Source organism: Pogonomyrmex barbatus, unplaced genomic scaffold, assembly GCF_055798465.1.
Source record: "Pogonomyrmex barbatus isolate J1 unplaced genomic scaffold, ASM5579846v1 scaffold3, whole genome shotgun sequence".
In the NCBI taxonomy this organism is placed as follows: Eukaryota; Metazoa; Arthropoda; class Insecta; order Hymenoptera; family Formicidae; genus Pogonomyrmex; species Pogonomyrmex barbatus.
Window position 1 is genome coordinate 6,623,306 of NW_028297127.1, and position 17,305 is coordinate 6,640,610.

At 40.1% G+C, this 17,305-nt stretch overlaps 1 protein-coding gene across 1 annotated transcript; it reads right to left on the reverse strand.

Annotated features, from left to right (window-relative positions):
- Nucleotides 1-275: 275 nt before the first annotated feature.
- LOC105429275 (uncharacterized) lies at nucleotides 276-16,306 on the reverse strand (the record flags this gene model as incomplete). The annotated part of the gene is made up of 5 exons (XM_025218807.2): nucleotides 276-4,227; nucleotides 8,784-8,977; nucleotides 10,027-12,068; nucleotides 12,879-13,219; nucleotides 16,110-16,306. Coding segments are annotated over 3 exons (1,053 nt in total), but the record flags the coding sequence as incomplete, so codon positions are not given.
- Between the last annotated feature and the right edge of the window lie 999 nt (nucleotides 16,307-17,305).

Here is a 17,305-nt window from a genome sequence, read left to right on the forward strand (position 1 = left end):
CTTCGAGTATAATATATCTTCTAACATTCAGCGGAGGGACTGAGACGGATAGCCTCCTGGTGCCAGGATATACCTGATCCCACGTGGAGATCCCGCGCGGCGCGGCGCATCTCGCGATTTCCTTTTTGCCGTTGCACGTCGCCGAAATTAATGCCCGCACTCTCTCCTCGAAGTCGCCCGTGGTATGCGGATTTTGATACTGTATTAACGCTTTCCCCGCTAGCGACGCGCGTATCCCGCCGGTTACTCGTGTCACCTACAAATGTCCGGAATTTACCTTAGGGATGGTCCGAGAGAAAGACGTAGGTAACTACATTTACACAAATGCCGAGGATAACAGGCTACAAAGCGACGGAATATAAGATAGATTTAATGAATATAGCACGATGAAAAGATCGTGCTTTCTATGAAAAAAAAAAAAAAAAAAAAAAAAAATACTTAACTTTTCGAGTTACAACGTTGTTATATATATTAATAACGATGTGTAAGTTTAATTTAATTTTTTATTAGAGGTCTAATTACACCGTTGCCCAGTACGAGAATTTTTCAGTCATCAAAATTTGGATCGATGAAGATCGGCAATACAAATGTAATCTGTGCAGTTAATAAATATTCTTATGCCACTTATGAGAATATTTTCGTCCTCGTAAAAGTAAGCTACGAACACGATAGATGTCTTATCTCGCGCCGGAGATTCTCTCCAAGAGAAGATCAATAAATCGATAGCCGAAGATGAGGAGTAACATCGACAGCGCAGAAGGAACGCCGAGAGCGGCGGGAGGAAGAAGGGAGGACGAAGGGATGCGCGGGAGTGTTCCTCGAGAGCTATAATAGCACGAAACATAATCCCCGAGTGAATCTAACGAGTCCTGGAGGAGCGAGTTGAACGTCGAAAAAAGGAACCGTAGAAGAAAAAAGAAGCTCCGAGAAGTTTGGAGCGACAAAGAGGGAGTTCCTATTTTCAAGTGCTGGAACGGGAGGAATGACGCGTCGTCGCGAAAGAGGGAGGGAGAAAGAGAGAGAGAGAGAGAGAGAGAGGGATGAGAGGGGGATGGCGGGGGATCGAGATAAAGGAAGACAAGGAGAGAAAGAAAGAAAAAGAGAGGAAGGGAAAAAGAGAAAGAGAGGAAGAGCAGTCGAACCAGGTTTTGGCGCCTCTCCGATCATTCTTCAGTCTAGCGCAACGACTCACCGGCATTTTTTGCCGCCCCAACAGAGGAGACGTTAAAATTGCTCTAATGGCGGACCAAAGAGAAAAGCCCTGCTCCAACAGGTACTTATCTTTTTCCCAGCTTCGTGTGTCTCTCCGCCATCGCCACCCCTAATCGACGTTGGTGTTCGCCCGAAACGTAGATATCCGTTAACGACATCGCCGTGATTTCATGTGAAAGAATGTTCTTCTATATCGCTTATTCATTATCTCCCTAACAATGATGATAACGCATTGTTATGCAGGTATAACCTATAAATTATATCTGCGAAACGATAACACATGACGATAACAACGTTATCGTTAAAAAGATTATGATGAAAGTCGGTAAAAATGCCATAAAACCGAATGTCACACAAGAGAGATACCTTCATCAATTTTAAACTTTACTAAACTTTACTTTGTCAATTTGGCTGCGCAAGGAAAGAAATTTGTACTTAATTCTAATCTAGTTTAATTCTAATTTCTAATTATTGTCCTTTACGTTTTGATCTAAAATGTACTTTTTTATAAATAAATTTTTATTTTTAACAAACCAAAAATAAAAAGAATATTTCAATTTTATCTTATTATTTGTTTCGCATTTACGCGTTAATTTACGCGTACGCATCAGTACAAAGTGCATTTATTATTATTCTTCCCATTCGAATTTTCCCCGCTCCCGTTTTGTCCCTTATTATTATCAATTAACCGATCGCAGTGAGGGACCGCTGAAGGATCAGTGAAGCATGGCGGAGGGAGGATGAACGAGCTGAGAGTTATATGGACGAACTATAATCCTCTAAGACCGTCGTCATTATGTCTACATCGTGGGTACGCGAACGAGGCCCCATTATCTCGTTTACGTCACGAAGACATCGTCTCGCGTTCGTGCCCGGTGCAATTCAGAAAATCACTAAGAAATAATAAGTCAGCGGATCTCTCTCGGGCTGTGCGGTCCTCTCCAGCCGATAGTAATTACCTCGCGGGATGTGTACGTACAGGAATATCTACATCGTTCACCAGGGAGTCACGAGAGATCTCCATGTTCCGCAAAAGTCTTTCTATTTTGCTGCGTGTCCCTTGTGTTTTCAGGATCGGCGATACCGGTTAGCTGGTACTTAACTCTTAGTTTCTTGGCATGTATTGTTAAATTGAGCCTCGTATAAGCCTTCCTCCAGCAATCTTTTTAAATTCTCTGTAAAATTAGAAATGTCGCTTTTCAACCTAAATTAATTAAGAATTGACGAACAAATTACTGCTAATACAAATTAATTAAATTCTTTATTTAAAATAAAATCTTTTTTTTTTTTACAGCATTATTTCCGAATTGATCGTTCATCTTTCGGTTGATTTCATTGATTTTATTAAAGAGTCTCTATTTTAAGATATAGAAGATTAAAATTTGATTATCTGATTATTTCTTGCGATTGTGTGTTTATTTATCGTGATTTATTTTATGTAGTCATCAGCGATGGTCTTTTAATGGGTATCAGCTTGTAGTGGTGAGAAAAAAAGAAATCTATAACATAGGTGGCATAAGTGGGTCACTGTCGCTTTCAATTAGGCGCGAAGCGGTGTGCGCGAGTGGGAGAGGAGGAGTTTCTTTTCGCACATTTGGCGGCGACATCTCAGACGGGCAAAAAGCGACGACCCTCCGCGAACCGACGTCTCGTTCTCCCTTTTTCCATCTCCATTAGGCAGTCCCTCCTTCGGGGGATCCGAAACTTTGAGAAAGGTCAGACGAGCTCGCGGCGCTTCTGCCTTCCGCTCAGCCCATCGCGGAGGATATTGTCGTCCACAGTGTCACTGTGTCACATCATGTTTCATATTATAAAGTATCTATTGTCTTCTGAAAAACAAATTATTATTATTATGTATCCCTGATCTAGCTTTACCTTACGTGCATACGAATCTGACAGAGTAGTTTCAATGTGATTGTTCAACTTGATATATCTTAATATATTAATAATTTAATATATTTTTATGTATCAATTTGCAAAAAGAGTAATTTTCTTAATTATTTATTATTATTTTAAAACGTACAAATAAATCTGATTTCTGATTTTTCATTGTTATCAAAGTCTCCTTAGACCACGTAACGAATCACAAATATTAACGTAAGTTAAAAGAGATTTAATCCTTATTTCTCTTCCATCAGTCTTTGGGAATGTCTTTGAGAATCCGAGGAGCTCAATTTACGCATATCGCACGTGGGCATGATCCGCAAGGTGGATGGGAAAGAGGAACGAGCGGAAGGGAAAGAAGCTATGGTCGAAGTCCACGACCATAGACTACGACGATGATCGTGGCGAAGAGATACACTTTTTGTGGGTTTCTAGGCCGCCAAGGAGCGAATGAATGAACACGGCTCTTCGTAATTCATTCATGCTTCAAGAGGGTTCATTCTCCCTTCTGTCCCTCCGTTTTCTTGGAGATGGGAGTGGAGGAAGCAAAGGAGAGCGACAGAGAGCAAGAAGAGAGGAAGAAAGAGGAGGAGAAGGAGGAGGAGGAGGAGGAGGAAGAGGAGGAGGAGGAGGAGGAGGAGGAGGAGGAGGAGGAGGAGGAGGAGGAGGAGGAAAGAGACCTCTCATCTCGCCGGGATCCTTCCTTGTAACTCGTGCTGTTATATTTTGTTTGTCTGCTTCTGAGGAACCCTCCGGACCTCTTCTCTTTCTCCATCTTCTCCTCCTCTTTCCACTGCTTCTCTTCCTTCTGTTTTCCCTTTTCTCCCTCGTGTTAGACCTCACTTAGACCCTGGGATCTGGGTCAGATTATATGTATACAACTTGTTGAGGCGTCGGGCTCATCGAGGATATCTGGGCTATCCTCGCACCTCCTTCGTTGGTTGCACAATTCGCAAATCGAATTACACGCCGGTGCTGTTCCCTGGCCGGCGCTTGTTCTTCTCAGAACGCTTCAGGAAGTTTAGTCAAGAGGGATGGTTCTCGCAATGTTGGTCACTTAGCGATTTCTCCTCGTTAATTTATCAAGTACTCATTTTGGAATTCCCTTTCGCATTTTGACAGTGAGAAAATCTGCAATTTTTACTACAAATGAATTTTTATTAAATAATTAATTACAATTTTTATATGTATTATTTTCCTCGTTTTCAATCTCTAATTAAACAGAAGTTGAAACTTTTTATTTTATGTTAACTTATCCAATGTCGTTTAATTTTAATTCTAATTTAATTGATATTGTGCTTTTTTTCTAATTCTAGAAAAAAAATCAAACGGAATATAGCACATGATATATTTTTAATTATTCTAACTCACATATTTTATATCTTAATATTTATGCGTACAAAATACTTTTTAATAATCATTTATTTTTATGCTTGTATCGTAGCAATATAAATCATTTATTATTTGCCGTATCCGACATTTATTTTGTGCTTCGTGTATTTCTACTCTTATTTTTCATGGTATATCGGTCCTTATGGACGCAATTGGCGCGAGACGCGCGTTTCCAGACGCGTCCAATTAATTCGGCAAACCCGGCAATTAACGAAATTATTAATAAAAATCCTAATGAACCTAAATCAGCGGTGATAGAAGCCTTCCTGTGCGGTCGGTGCCGGGCCATTGTGAGACTCGTAATGTATGTTTTAATAAGCGTCTTTCGAATTGCATGCCAATTGGCGGCGGCATTGAAAATTGGCTGATGAAAGTAATAATCAGTGATTCTTGATATTATGTATATGCAATGTACAAATTCATTGTTATAAAATTAGAAAGAGTTTTCATTTTTATATTAAAATTTGCGTCTCAAAATGTTTGTTCAAAGAATTTGTCAAAAAATGGTCGTTTTAAAATATTCCATATTCCACAATTTATATATATAAAAAAATAAATAATATATTTCACGTTTATTATTTTTGCATAAAAAAAAATAATTAATTGTTGCAGATGTTGAATACTTCTATGAATATTTCAAATCTTAATTTAACATAGATTAAAATTTATTAGTTTTTGAAATTATTGAAATAAATCAATTGCGGAAATAACCTCGCATTAATAGGATACGTTAATGATGTTTATTGTCGAGATATTCGTAAAAATGAGGAACAGAAATCGGGAGATATGCAACGAGCGTTTCTCTAGCTTCTCGTCCGATAGGATGGGTTACGAACAATAATAATTCCATACGACGTCGAGACAAGAGTAATTGCCGGAAGGAAAGACCGGATACCGTACAAAGGATGCGGGAGGGAAGAGACGAAGGAGACATGGAACGCGAAATGGCGGGAACATCGTCCGTACGCGAAACGAGTGAGACCACGCACAACTAAGATTATATTCTCATTAACTCGGCTCCGCTATGAAGTAGAAAATTCATCGAGACGAAAGGAAATTGCTCGAACCCAGGAGATACATAATATTCGATGCTCTTAACACATCTTTATTTTCTTATGTAAACGTGTGTGAAATGTCTGACAAGTAAAATAATTATTTTGCAAATACAGTGAAATTTAACAAGATGTACCTCAAATAATTTCTGAAGGTTTTCAAATTTGTAAAAAAAAGTTGGCAATTGAAAGTGAAGAAAGAAGTAATATATCTATATGGCACTTTGTATAATTAATTTTCTAAATAAATATTTTTATATTATATAATAGATGTATGGCATTATGTGTTACAACTCGTCGGAAAATATTACATAAAATAATAACCATGACCTTTGAAATTTTGCTAAAACATTGAATTCGTAGCCGGGAAGTCATCGGGGTTCGTTTTCCACTCGGCTAACGCAGTTCTGGAGATTGATGGAAGCGAGGTTAGTGACGGGGAAATTGAAATTCTCCCTCCTCCGCTCGATCCTTCGGATCGTGAGAATATATACCGATGAAATTGTAGAAATGCTTCCGAACAGATCGTATTGAAATAAATAAAACAAAAATCCGAAATGAAAACGCGAAAACACTAACCAGTTCGCGACAAAAGTGAAAGAAAAAGAATCTTATTTCACCGGCAATTACGCATATCATGTGATACAATTTTGTCTTATCGGTTTGATCGAATAAATCCTATTCTTTGCTATATTCTTTATATATAATGCAAACGCGAAAAATAAGATTATTTGAAACATATCGACACACGATCATGCATTTATAAAATAATAAATACATACATAAATATATACATTTATTATATATATATATATATATATATATATATATATATATATTATATACATTATATGTGTGTGTGTGTGTGTGTGTGTGTGTGTGTGTGTGTGTGTGTGTGTGTGTGTGTGTGTGTGTGTGTGTATGTATAGAATATAATGCAAGTGTAAAGAATAAGATTTGTTTTAAGATATATAGATACTTATCGTACGATATCGTAAGAAGTAAACATTTTTGAAAACGCTAAATGCAAAGCCTGAGCAGGAAATTAATTTCAAGTGATAGTACGGTACATTTAATTGTGAAGATTTATCTACTTCACGTCTACTTCGTGGTCGAGCAAAGATTAATGTGACACGTGAAAAAAGGCGTCGACGCCGGAAACAAAGCGAGAAGAAAAAGCCGTGTGTGTGTGTGTGTGTGTGTGTGTGTGTGTGTGTGTGTGTGTGTGTGTGTGTGTGTGTGTGTGTGTGTGTGTGTGTGTGTGTGTGTAAAAATCGGATAACAAGAGAACCACTGTGAAATCCATGGAGCCGACGTTGGCATAATCGAATTATTCTTCTTACGAGTTAACATGTGCGTCGCTGTGACGTCACGTCGTTCCGCGAGATAAGCGTCAAAAAGGCACTTTAAGATTAGAGGAGGAATTTTTGTCGGCGGTCGAGTCAGCGAGATTTCGTATCGGGGAGAATAAAAAAAACGAGAAAAGAGAGGAAGAGAAGAAGAATTCCGTGGAAGACGCCATGAAATTGGCAGTCTAATAAAAGAAGCCAAGAGAAATCGACTGGATCGATTCGAGACTGCATTTTCATCGTGATAACGATCGCTCATCAAGGATGTATCTACTACTTCTTTTATCTCTTCTCGATTCTTCTCTTCTCCTCACTCCGTTTCCCCCTGCTAGATTTCTCGGTGCGATGAAGATTTTTGAAGTATCATATTTTCTCCGTCACTTCATCGTTCGTAAACGAAATTCATTTGCAACAGATAAACAGTCATATGCCTAATTTATATAGCTATCTCACTAGAGATCACTGATTTATTTTGTTTTTATTAAATGCGACCTATTTGGCGAAATTTACGGATTAAATTCGGATCAATAAAACTATATAAACTGTATAAATAAATTAATTATATAATTAATTAGAAATGTTCAAATTAATTTTTTTACAGAATTAATAATTGCAGATTTAATTCAAATATGAATAAAATCACGTTTTCATCAATTTTGTATGCGTGTGAAAGTAATATAATTATATTATTAATTATAAATATAACATATAAAAGATAATTTAACATTTATTTTGCTTAAATAAATTATGTTTTATAGTGTCAATTAGAAGATTGTTTGCTCAATTACGATACTTGAAAAGTTGTTCACGGCACATAAACGTTTCAAAGAATCGGTGGAATTAATCAGCCCATCCGAGCAAAACGAAATCTCATCTTCCCAAGTGAGAAATCCACTTAAGGGACGAATCTGTCTGGTATCTTAATTCCGGACTCCGCCGGCGCGTGTTTGCGCGTTCAAACAAAATGCGCTCGCTAACGACAAATTTACACGATTCATTCCCGAGGCATTAATAAGATCGGATTAAGAAGATCGAAGATTTAAAAGATCGCCGAGGCTATTTATAGCGTCCATGTATAGAATTGACGTACGGGGGGGGGGGGTGCGAGAGTTTGAATGCATAATTGAATGCGAGGAAGAATGTTGTTAAATTAATTTACAGCGAAGCTATTCTTATCTCGGCACCGCGACTTTAGCGGAATCCGACTCTCCAGAACACGCAACAAGCGAAATCTCGTCTCTCCTTTTCCTTCTTTATTTCTCCTCTATTCATTCTCTCTTTCTGCCACGGCACACACAATCAACATACCAATTCTCTCTCCCTATCTGACACCCTCTCCTCATCTCACCTCTCCTCCACGCCCTGCGCCTCGTTATATCCGACAGAAAAGAAGAGAAACGCGATAGAGAGAGGAGGAGGCGTCGCAATCTCATCAGCGGAGCACAAAGTCCCCTTTGTTTCCGATTCCGCGATCTTCCGCGAACGTCGATTGCGGTCGGCGCGGCTGTTCGCGCGTTTTTGCACCCCCGACCGACCGGGTAAACACCGGGTTAATCGATGCCGAGAATAGGGAGAAGCAGACGGACGAAGAAGGGCGAGAAACAGAAAAGAAAAGCGGCGGAAAACTTGACGCGATCGGATGAAAGGAGCAGGATACAGGGTGGTAAAATGGCAAGAGAAAGTCGAAGAAATGATAGGGCGAGGGAGAAGTATGGCAGAGATAGAGAGAGAGAGAGAGAGAGAAAGAGAGAGAGAGAGAGAGAGAGAGAGAGAGAGGGGGGGGGCGGCCATAAAGGCGGCCGTAGGGTACATGTTACTATAAATATTGTAAAAGGGATCATTATTTATGGTAATTTGATCCAAAGGGAAAGGACTCTTTGCGATTAGAACTTACACGCTTTCGCGTTGTTTCACGCCGTCCCTCCGTCTTTCTTGACTCTCCCTTGGCGATACGCAAAGGATGGTTATTTACGGAAGAAATATCGATCGTCATCCTGGCCGATCGGATGTGGAGTTTAATTAGGCGATAATCGCAGGCGATAATGAGTTCTTCTTTAGATCAATTAGGTTAATTGCGGAAAATGCCTTCTAAGAAAAGATGAAGAAATATATGCAATTAGTCAAACATCGTTTATTCAACAATTAAATTAAGCTAAACTAAGGTCTTGAGAATTTTGGAAAATATGGAAAAAATATAATTGAAGATGTGATGTAACAAGGAACGAAAGAATAATAATACTATCTCACAGAAAAAATAATCTCACAGAAATAACAACAGAAATAAATCGAAGAAATAATTTACATATAGATGTTGGAAAAGATTGCTGTGGAAGACAATGATACCGTTGATAACTTATACGAGTCATTAATCTTGAAATCATTATAAGTCGTATTGATCGCCGCTGATAATTTATATGAATCATTTATTTCGAAGCGATCGTGTTTTGAGAGTCTCGCTAAAGTATCGCGCGGATTTGCACACCCGCATCTCATTACTTGTTTTATTATATTTCAGAAATTGATTTACGACTCCGATGTGATAAACGGCTCTCACATTGTTCGGCCAAACAGTATTCTACCGGCCGTAATAAAGTAACGAAACTTGGACGTAGGCGAAAGAAGGCGTCTTCTTCTTGGGAAGGTGGTGGTATAATCTAGCCGGTAGAAAACAAAAATTCCATTACGGCGCGTTAAAAAGGTGAACGATGCAATCGCGTGCATAAAGAAAGGAATACCGCGAAGAAAAACCGCGACGCGAGTGCGAGGCGGCCGGAGCGAAGAAGCGTGGCGAATAAAGTGGCAGGACCAGGAGGAGAGACCAGGCGTATAGGATAAAGAAGAGTAGAGGTCGATCCTCCGCGCAGGATTCGCGGCGAAATCGGTGCTCGGGAACGGCCATGAACCATTTTCGCCCTACGAAGGAAAGAAAGAGAGAGAGAGAGATGAAGAGAGAGAGAGAGAGAGAGAGAGAGAGAGAGAGAGAGAGAGAGAGAGAGAGCAGCGCAACACAGACAAAATAAAAATGCAATGGCCGCCTTGCGAGAGTGGGAGGAAGATGTGGTAGAAGTAGAGGAGGAAAGGAAGTGAGCAGAGAAAGAGAGAGAAAGAGAGGAGACGGGCCGGCCAACTTCTCTCACCCGGTTTGGGCCCAGCTTGGCCTTCCATGGAGCCAAGCTAGACGCGCGATTCTCATCTCGCGCGCTGGTCCACCACAAAACTCGTACGATGCTCTCTCTTTTTCGACCGCTTCCTCTTCTTCTTGTTCCTCTTGATCGGCATACTACCCTCTTTCCCCCTTCCATCCCTTTCTCACCGTTCTGTCCGTTCTCCATCGCCCTTCTTCGCCCATCGTGATCGGAAATGAGAAGAACCGAGACGACGATAGAGCGTCCCGCTCCCTTCATCTTTCTCCTTTTCCCTCTCCTCGTCCGGCTGGATCGCGATTTATTAGACGAGCTAATTAATAGGCCGCCTCGACGTATCTTCGCGTACGCGCTTTCGCGCACGCGTGTTCGCAGAAATCGAATCGGCGATTGCGATTTATTGCAAGCCGAGCGCGGAAGATTCACGAGTCTACGAGTAGTTTTGCCTTCCGAGTGCGAGCTCAGTCCTCCCACTTACGGTTTTCGGCGTCGGAAAAGGAGAGTCGGTTTTTGTGGTGATTCCGAGCGAAATCTAGAATCTTCCTGTCGTGATTGTGCCGCATCTTCACTGAGAATCTTTTGATCCCGGCGCTAAAGCCGTTACTGCATTCTGTCGCGGTCTGCATCGAATAAATCGTTATACTAATGGTAAGTTACGTTTAGCTTCTGACTCTAGAAAATAGAAAATCTATGAAGAAATTTAAAATAAATTCATTTGCATCATCGCGATTCTGCTTTTACACGGAATCGTGTTTGCGTTTAGTATATAGAATGCGTATGTTTGTGTACGACTGTATTCACGATATTTATAATTAATTTCTGAATATTTTTTTCAATTAAATTCTTATAATAAAAATTTAATAGCTTAATTTGATTAAATCGGGATATTCTTATGCGTACTGATGAAGTTAATTAAATTAAATTAAATTAAATATCAACATTCGCATAATTTAGAAATGTTTCATGCTAATCTTAATCATTGTTTTTTAGAATTTTCGTCTTAAACAAGTTCCCAAATTATGATTCAACTGTTTTTGCAAATTATTGTGCCGACGGAATAGCTAATTCAACGTCCGATCAAAATTCACTCTCACGCCCATTGAATTTTTCGAGAAGACAACCAGTTCAAGCTATCATGTCAATTGAATCTTATTCTGACGCAAGCGTCTTTTTCTCTAAAATCTAGTTTAAAACTGAACGAATTTGCATCGAGATTTTTATTCATTACGAGAAGAATTTATTTTACTTATTCGACTTTTAAGGTATTTTATTTATCTCGTCTCCTTGAAAAAAGTCAAGTTAAATGAATTGTACCACAAAGGATAATTTTCAGTAAAAAAAAAAAAAAAATTAGTTTAAACGCGTGCGAGTAATAACTTTGGCAAACTTCGTGGGGAGCAGGTAGACAAATTGTTGAACTATTATGTGCTTTACTGATATGTATATTTAAAGCCACAGCATCCATCGCGGAACACGGATCTCGGAGCAAAAGAGGCGCTTTCGAGAGGAAATCCACGCGAACTAGCTTCGCGTTTCCGGCCGTTCTTGCCTCTCGCCTCTCGACGCCGCCTTCGAACTCGTGTCACGACTAGTCAGTCGCACGCTATTGCAATTTAGCGTGAAGTCTAACGTGGCGTTCGCGCCGATCCAGCGAACGTCGTGCTTCACCGATTCCTTCCTCGCGTTCGACGGACCTTGAAGATCCTTCTTGCTCCTCTCGTTCTTCGTTCGCTTGCCATCTCTCTCCGCCTCTTCCGCCGCTCGCTTTCCGTCCTCCTCCCCCTCCTCCTGCTCCTCGCGCGGGCTCTCGTCGTCGTCGGTTTTGCATCCCGTATCGCAGCTTTGTATCCGGTCGTGATACTTCATCGCGATCCGAATGGCGTGAGTCATTTCCGGACTCGGAGTGCACGGCAGAGTACGCGTGACCTCCGTTTTCCTGCGAATGTTAATTCGCAAATCCTTCGTGCCCGGTATCTCGGAGCATATGCAATCGTCGCCGGTATCCCGCGGCCGATTCGATCCTTCGCAGCTCGGTCCTGAAATTCAATATTGCCGTCCTGAGAGACTTTCGAAGTCTGCTTAGACTGGTGCTCCTCCCCTAAGCTGGCCCCCTCGCACGCCAGCCGGAAAAATTTCGATAAATCATCACGAAGTCGCGAAAGGCGCCGACGCGATTTCAAGGTCCGTTTACGACGATCCTGCGATACGCGTTCCTGCGAAATTCGATCTCTCGCCGATTAGGATCGATCTTTGAAAGTAAGCGAGCTGTAGGTGCTCCGGATCTCTCTCGGAACAAGTCGAGCGGAGATAGATAAAAAAAAAAAAGAAAAAAAAACGTCTCGTCATCGATAAAATGTAGTACGAACAAAAAAAAAATGGTAATTAAATGTAAAGCCGATAAATGCGAAAATGTGAACTTTTTATAGTGTCCTCTGTGACATTTTTATATAATCCGCGAACACGATCAACTTCAAGGACAATTAAGTCATAATGGATCGATTGACTTGAAGGCGACATCGTCCGGGTTACGCCTGATTTAATCCAAAAATTCCTAATCTCGTTTTGAATACTCTGAGCCTGTATAAGGGTGGAGGTGTCTTAGGAGTTGGTATACCTCCAAAAAAACTGCAACCCAGTTTCCTTCAACGTAACGCATGGCACATGAGATAGGGTGTTGCACGTACTTTTTTCTCGGTCACACTTCAACGAACAATAATTTTTTTTTAATTTAAAAAATTTAATAAGATCGTTTCCGATTTTTATAATTATAGCATAGCTATTTTTTTTTATTAAACACGCTTTGGAATATCTTTGGAAAGAAAGAAAATTCTGGAAAGAAATCGAACCTTCGATAATGTTTCTTGTGCATTCCTCGAGAGTGGCGGGCGCTTTCGTACATTCCAAAGATTCGTCATCCTTTTTGCTACTATGATGACTTTTCCAGGACACGCTGTTTCTTGCTATGCGAACTTCCCTTTCCTTATCTTTCCCGACCTCTGTGACTCTCTCCAAAAATTCGTCCAAGATATCGTCCTTATCGTTTGCAGCTTCATTGGAGCCATCGCGTCTTAAACGAGCATTTGCTTGGGACTCTATTAAGGGTATCGGCGATTCCGGAAGTTCCAATGATACTATTGTTAAGAAAGGTGGACTTTCCTTCCGAATTCGTTCCAGCCAAGATCTATAACTAAATACAGATAGAATTAGTTAAAAGATTAAAGATATACAATTTGTTCGTAATAAATAAGAATAATTAATTTAATGATAATTTGATCTCATTGCACTTTTATAAAATTTAAACATGCGACCAAAACGAATATAGTTCTGCCGTCTCTCATATTTAAAAAAATTTGTTATTTGTGAAGTAATGAGTGAATCATCAGAAGCGTGATAACTTTCAGCTTGCAAAGTTTCAAGTATAGCATATCACAAGTATAGCATATTGAAGAGAGAATGCTGTTATCTAACATTCATGAAGAAATAAAAGTGAAGACATGTCTTTCGTGGGACGGCGAGCAAAGGGCCGCAGGGCTCGTGTCACGACGAAGTTAACAACACTTCTCGCTTCGTTCACTTTGTAATGATCGCTCGCCACGATGATTGCACGTGGACGGTGCAGAAAGGGTTTGTAACGACAACGAGAAAGGGTACTTGCCTTCCTCGACTTCAGACAACTGGATAACTAGATGTGATTGTAGAGCCTGGAGGGCACACACTTCAAAGAGGAAACGCCGAGAAGAAGGATGTAAACGCGAGACAAGAAGGAATAAGAAAGACAAAATCGAACGGCCGAATGTGGAATATAAAAAGAAAACAGTCTCATTCAAAGATAAAACGAAAAGGAAAATAAAGAAAAGAGTTTATAGCAAGAACGAAAGAGGGAGAATATAGAAAAAGTAAAAGATAACTAAACATAAAAGTTTGTACAAAAAGAAAATCGAAAAAAACAAAAGAGAACATGATACGAGAAAAAAAAGGTATAAAGTTTTTGGAGTGGAAATGTGTTGAATATAAAAGATGAGGAGAAAAAAAGATGAGAGAAAGGCAGCGGATTTAGAGGGAAAAGTTTGGAAAGACATGAAATGAGCACATGGGAAACAAGAAGAAAGAGTAAGCTCGAGGAAGAAATTCGAGTGCACGAGGAAGAGATCGAGTGAAAATATTTAAGAAGAAGAAGAAGAAGAAGAAAGCCTTGAACTTCGAAAACGAAGGCGCAAGAACGACCAAAGAAAAAGATTAAAAGGGAGACGAAGCGGAGAACTGGTTGAAAGAAAGGAGGTCTCGAGAAGATTACGACCTTGAACCGCAAGCTGAATAAGAAGAGGGGATGAAAAAATATAGCGAGAGCAAAAAGGCGGGCTCGCGCGATGGAGAATGAAGCGCGGGAAGAGCTCGAGGGGAAAAATAATACCCTGGACACCGAAAATAATCATGGCGAGAGATGATTCGGTGAATTTATCAGTGCGGCACGTTGTTTTTATTTTTCTACGTTCATCAGGAAAAATAAATATTGCAGCTGCAAATAATGAATATGCTATTTAGTCTTCTTGGCTAAATTTTATTAAGGATAAATTGAAATGGAATCGCAACATTCAAAATAAAAGGATGCGATGTCACAAAAAAAATTAAGGAATGCGAATGAAAATAACAAAAAGCAATACTGGAAGTAATAGCGGCAAAAAGCAGAAAGTTAATTAAAAGAAGCTATAATGATGACTTTTTCAGGAGAATATAAATAACGTTGGCTTGATAGATACATTATGAATCGCATACAAATTCCTTATATGTAAACGTTTAATTTTACATTTTGTATCTTTTTCAATCAAAGCGTATAATAACTATAAATATATGTAATAATCTTAAAGATTTTTCATTTTACTCTATTACCAAGATAATTGGCGATTTACCAAGATAATTAGCGATACATCAAGTACGTACGGATACTTTCAATAATGTCACGATCAAGAATTCACAAGACTTGACGTGATCTGCGATCCTGCGAAACTGTTCCAGATTACCGAATTGAGCAATAGCTCTAATTGCCAAGAGGGCAAAGAGCGTGTTCCATGAGGCGTAGCCGGTCGCTTGGAAAGACTTCCAGGGAAAGGAAAGAGAAGGCACGCAGATCAAAGGGAATATAGGCGAAACGCTGGACGGCGACGGGTCGTTTCGCGAGAAACGAGAGCACGTTCCAAAGTCGCAATAAACCCGGTAACATTGCCCGGATCTCGCGCGGAGGTCAGGTTCACCACGTTACGGGGGAAGATTGTAGACGAAGGAAGGCGGCGAAAAGGCGGACACGAGAGAGAGCGAGACGATGAGGGGGAGGGAGATCAAACGTCGATGATAATGACGTACCGATATACCGCTCGTATTTTAATGCGAGAACCAACTTTAATAACGTTATGGTGCCGGCTGTGCGATCGCCCGTGAGGCTTTATTAAGTCGCAGCAACGATCGTCCGTCCGACGGACCGACCGTTAAATTTTAGTACGTTTAATTACGGGGTCCTAGCGAGAGTGTTCATCGTGAGCAACGCGACTTCGCTAGGCTTCGGCTTGCGCGTAACGGCCAATCGCCTCGAGAACTTCGACTCTTTAGCACAATTATTACGTTAATTCATATACGGTCGATGTTAACCATTCAATAATCAGACGAGAATTAGTTAACTCTTATGGGTTATGTTTTAGTAAATCTTATTTCGCAAGCTGCAAAGGAAAAGAGGATATGTGGAAGATAAGAGCAGAATTTAATGAATAGTTTTTTTTTTTCGTAAAAGAAACTATGTTGTCGTTTGTAGACAATTTTTTTTCAATCTAGCTAGATGAAAACGGCGCGTTTAAAGCGCTCTCCTCCTAAATGTAGTCGAAACCGGCAAAAATTCTTCGGGACCAGTTTTTGATCGCTTAATTGCTGGTTCGTATTTTAATAGGACGGTGAGAGCTGTGAGGTGCGGAGATCTAACTTGTCAATCATCGCCCGCAAACTGGACGCGACTCGTTACAGTTACAGCGAGGTCGGTTGTAAATTTGTCGAGGGTCTTGAGTACGTGTTAGATCCCCGATCCGCTCCGATACCTCGATCCTCGCACCGAGCGCGCGCAACCGCTACGAGGATGACAGATATGGCGCGCGGGGGACTGCGACCTTGAACCGGACGGTTCCCTCCTCCTGGGATCCTCGAGCGTTAGACGCCGAATGTAGAGTCCTGGCACCTCCTCCGCAAGGTGATGTCTTCTCCTGTACGAAGCCACAGTGACTAGCCCAGTCGATTCTCACCATCGATCATCCCTCTTCTTTTTACCGCGGCAACAACGAGCTCCGAATTTGGTCCAGACGAGCGACCTTGAACCGCGGCCACGCTTCCTTTATTTTTTTTTCGAACGAGTTCTCGGGCGTGATCTCGCGCAGCATCTTCATCGGGCGAGCTTGACCCTCCGTCGTTTGTCATTGCCGTTCCTCCCTAGAAATAATTGAGAAAATTTTAGACAGGCTAAATTAGAGTAATTATATCGAATAATGATTTTTTTATTCCTTCAGGAGTCGGAGTTATAAAATATTTCGCGAAAGGTACAATTAATCTGAAGGAATTTATGAGATTTAATTTTTATTATTAAACATAGCAAAGTCAAATCCTGCTAGAAATGAAAATTGCTAAAATATAAGAAATGTATAGATTTTACATTTGCAAAAATTCTGTTTATTAAATTGATATTTTAAATTACTCATAATTTTATATTTTATTTATACTCTTGTAGCACATTTACAGCATCGTGGTTACTTTACTCAATTTAAAATTGTTATTTTAAATTTATATGGTTTATGTGGTTTATATGGTTTATGTATCACTTTTTATAAAAAAAATGCAAGTATATAACAAATTGTTTGCATATAATAACGCATATAACAACGGTTTGCAATAATTTTTCAAAAATAATTAAAATATAAAATTTATAGGATTAAAAGAAAAGATGAGACAAAATAAACGAGAGAGAAATGGAGGAAGAACAAAAAGAAGATCGAGATAAAAAAAGGAGAAAGTTATCTGTCACCTTGCGATCTAGTCGGTTAGTCAGTCAGTCGGTCAGTCAGTCGGTTAGTCAGTCAGTCAGTCGAAGGCCCGCGGCAAGTAGCTGACAGTCGTGTGAGCGAAAACTAATCTATTCCACACCTCGATTACGTTGCCGACCGCGGGAATTAAAATTTAAAATAGCCTACTAAACAACGCTTTTAATGCTGTCCGATTCTTAATGCGGACCGATCCAGACTGATGG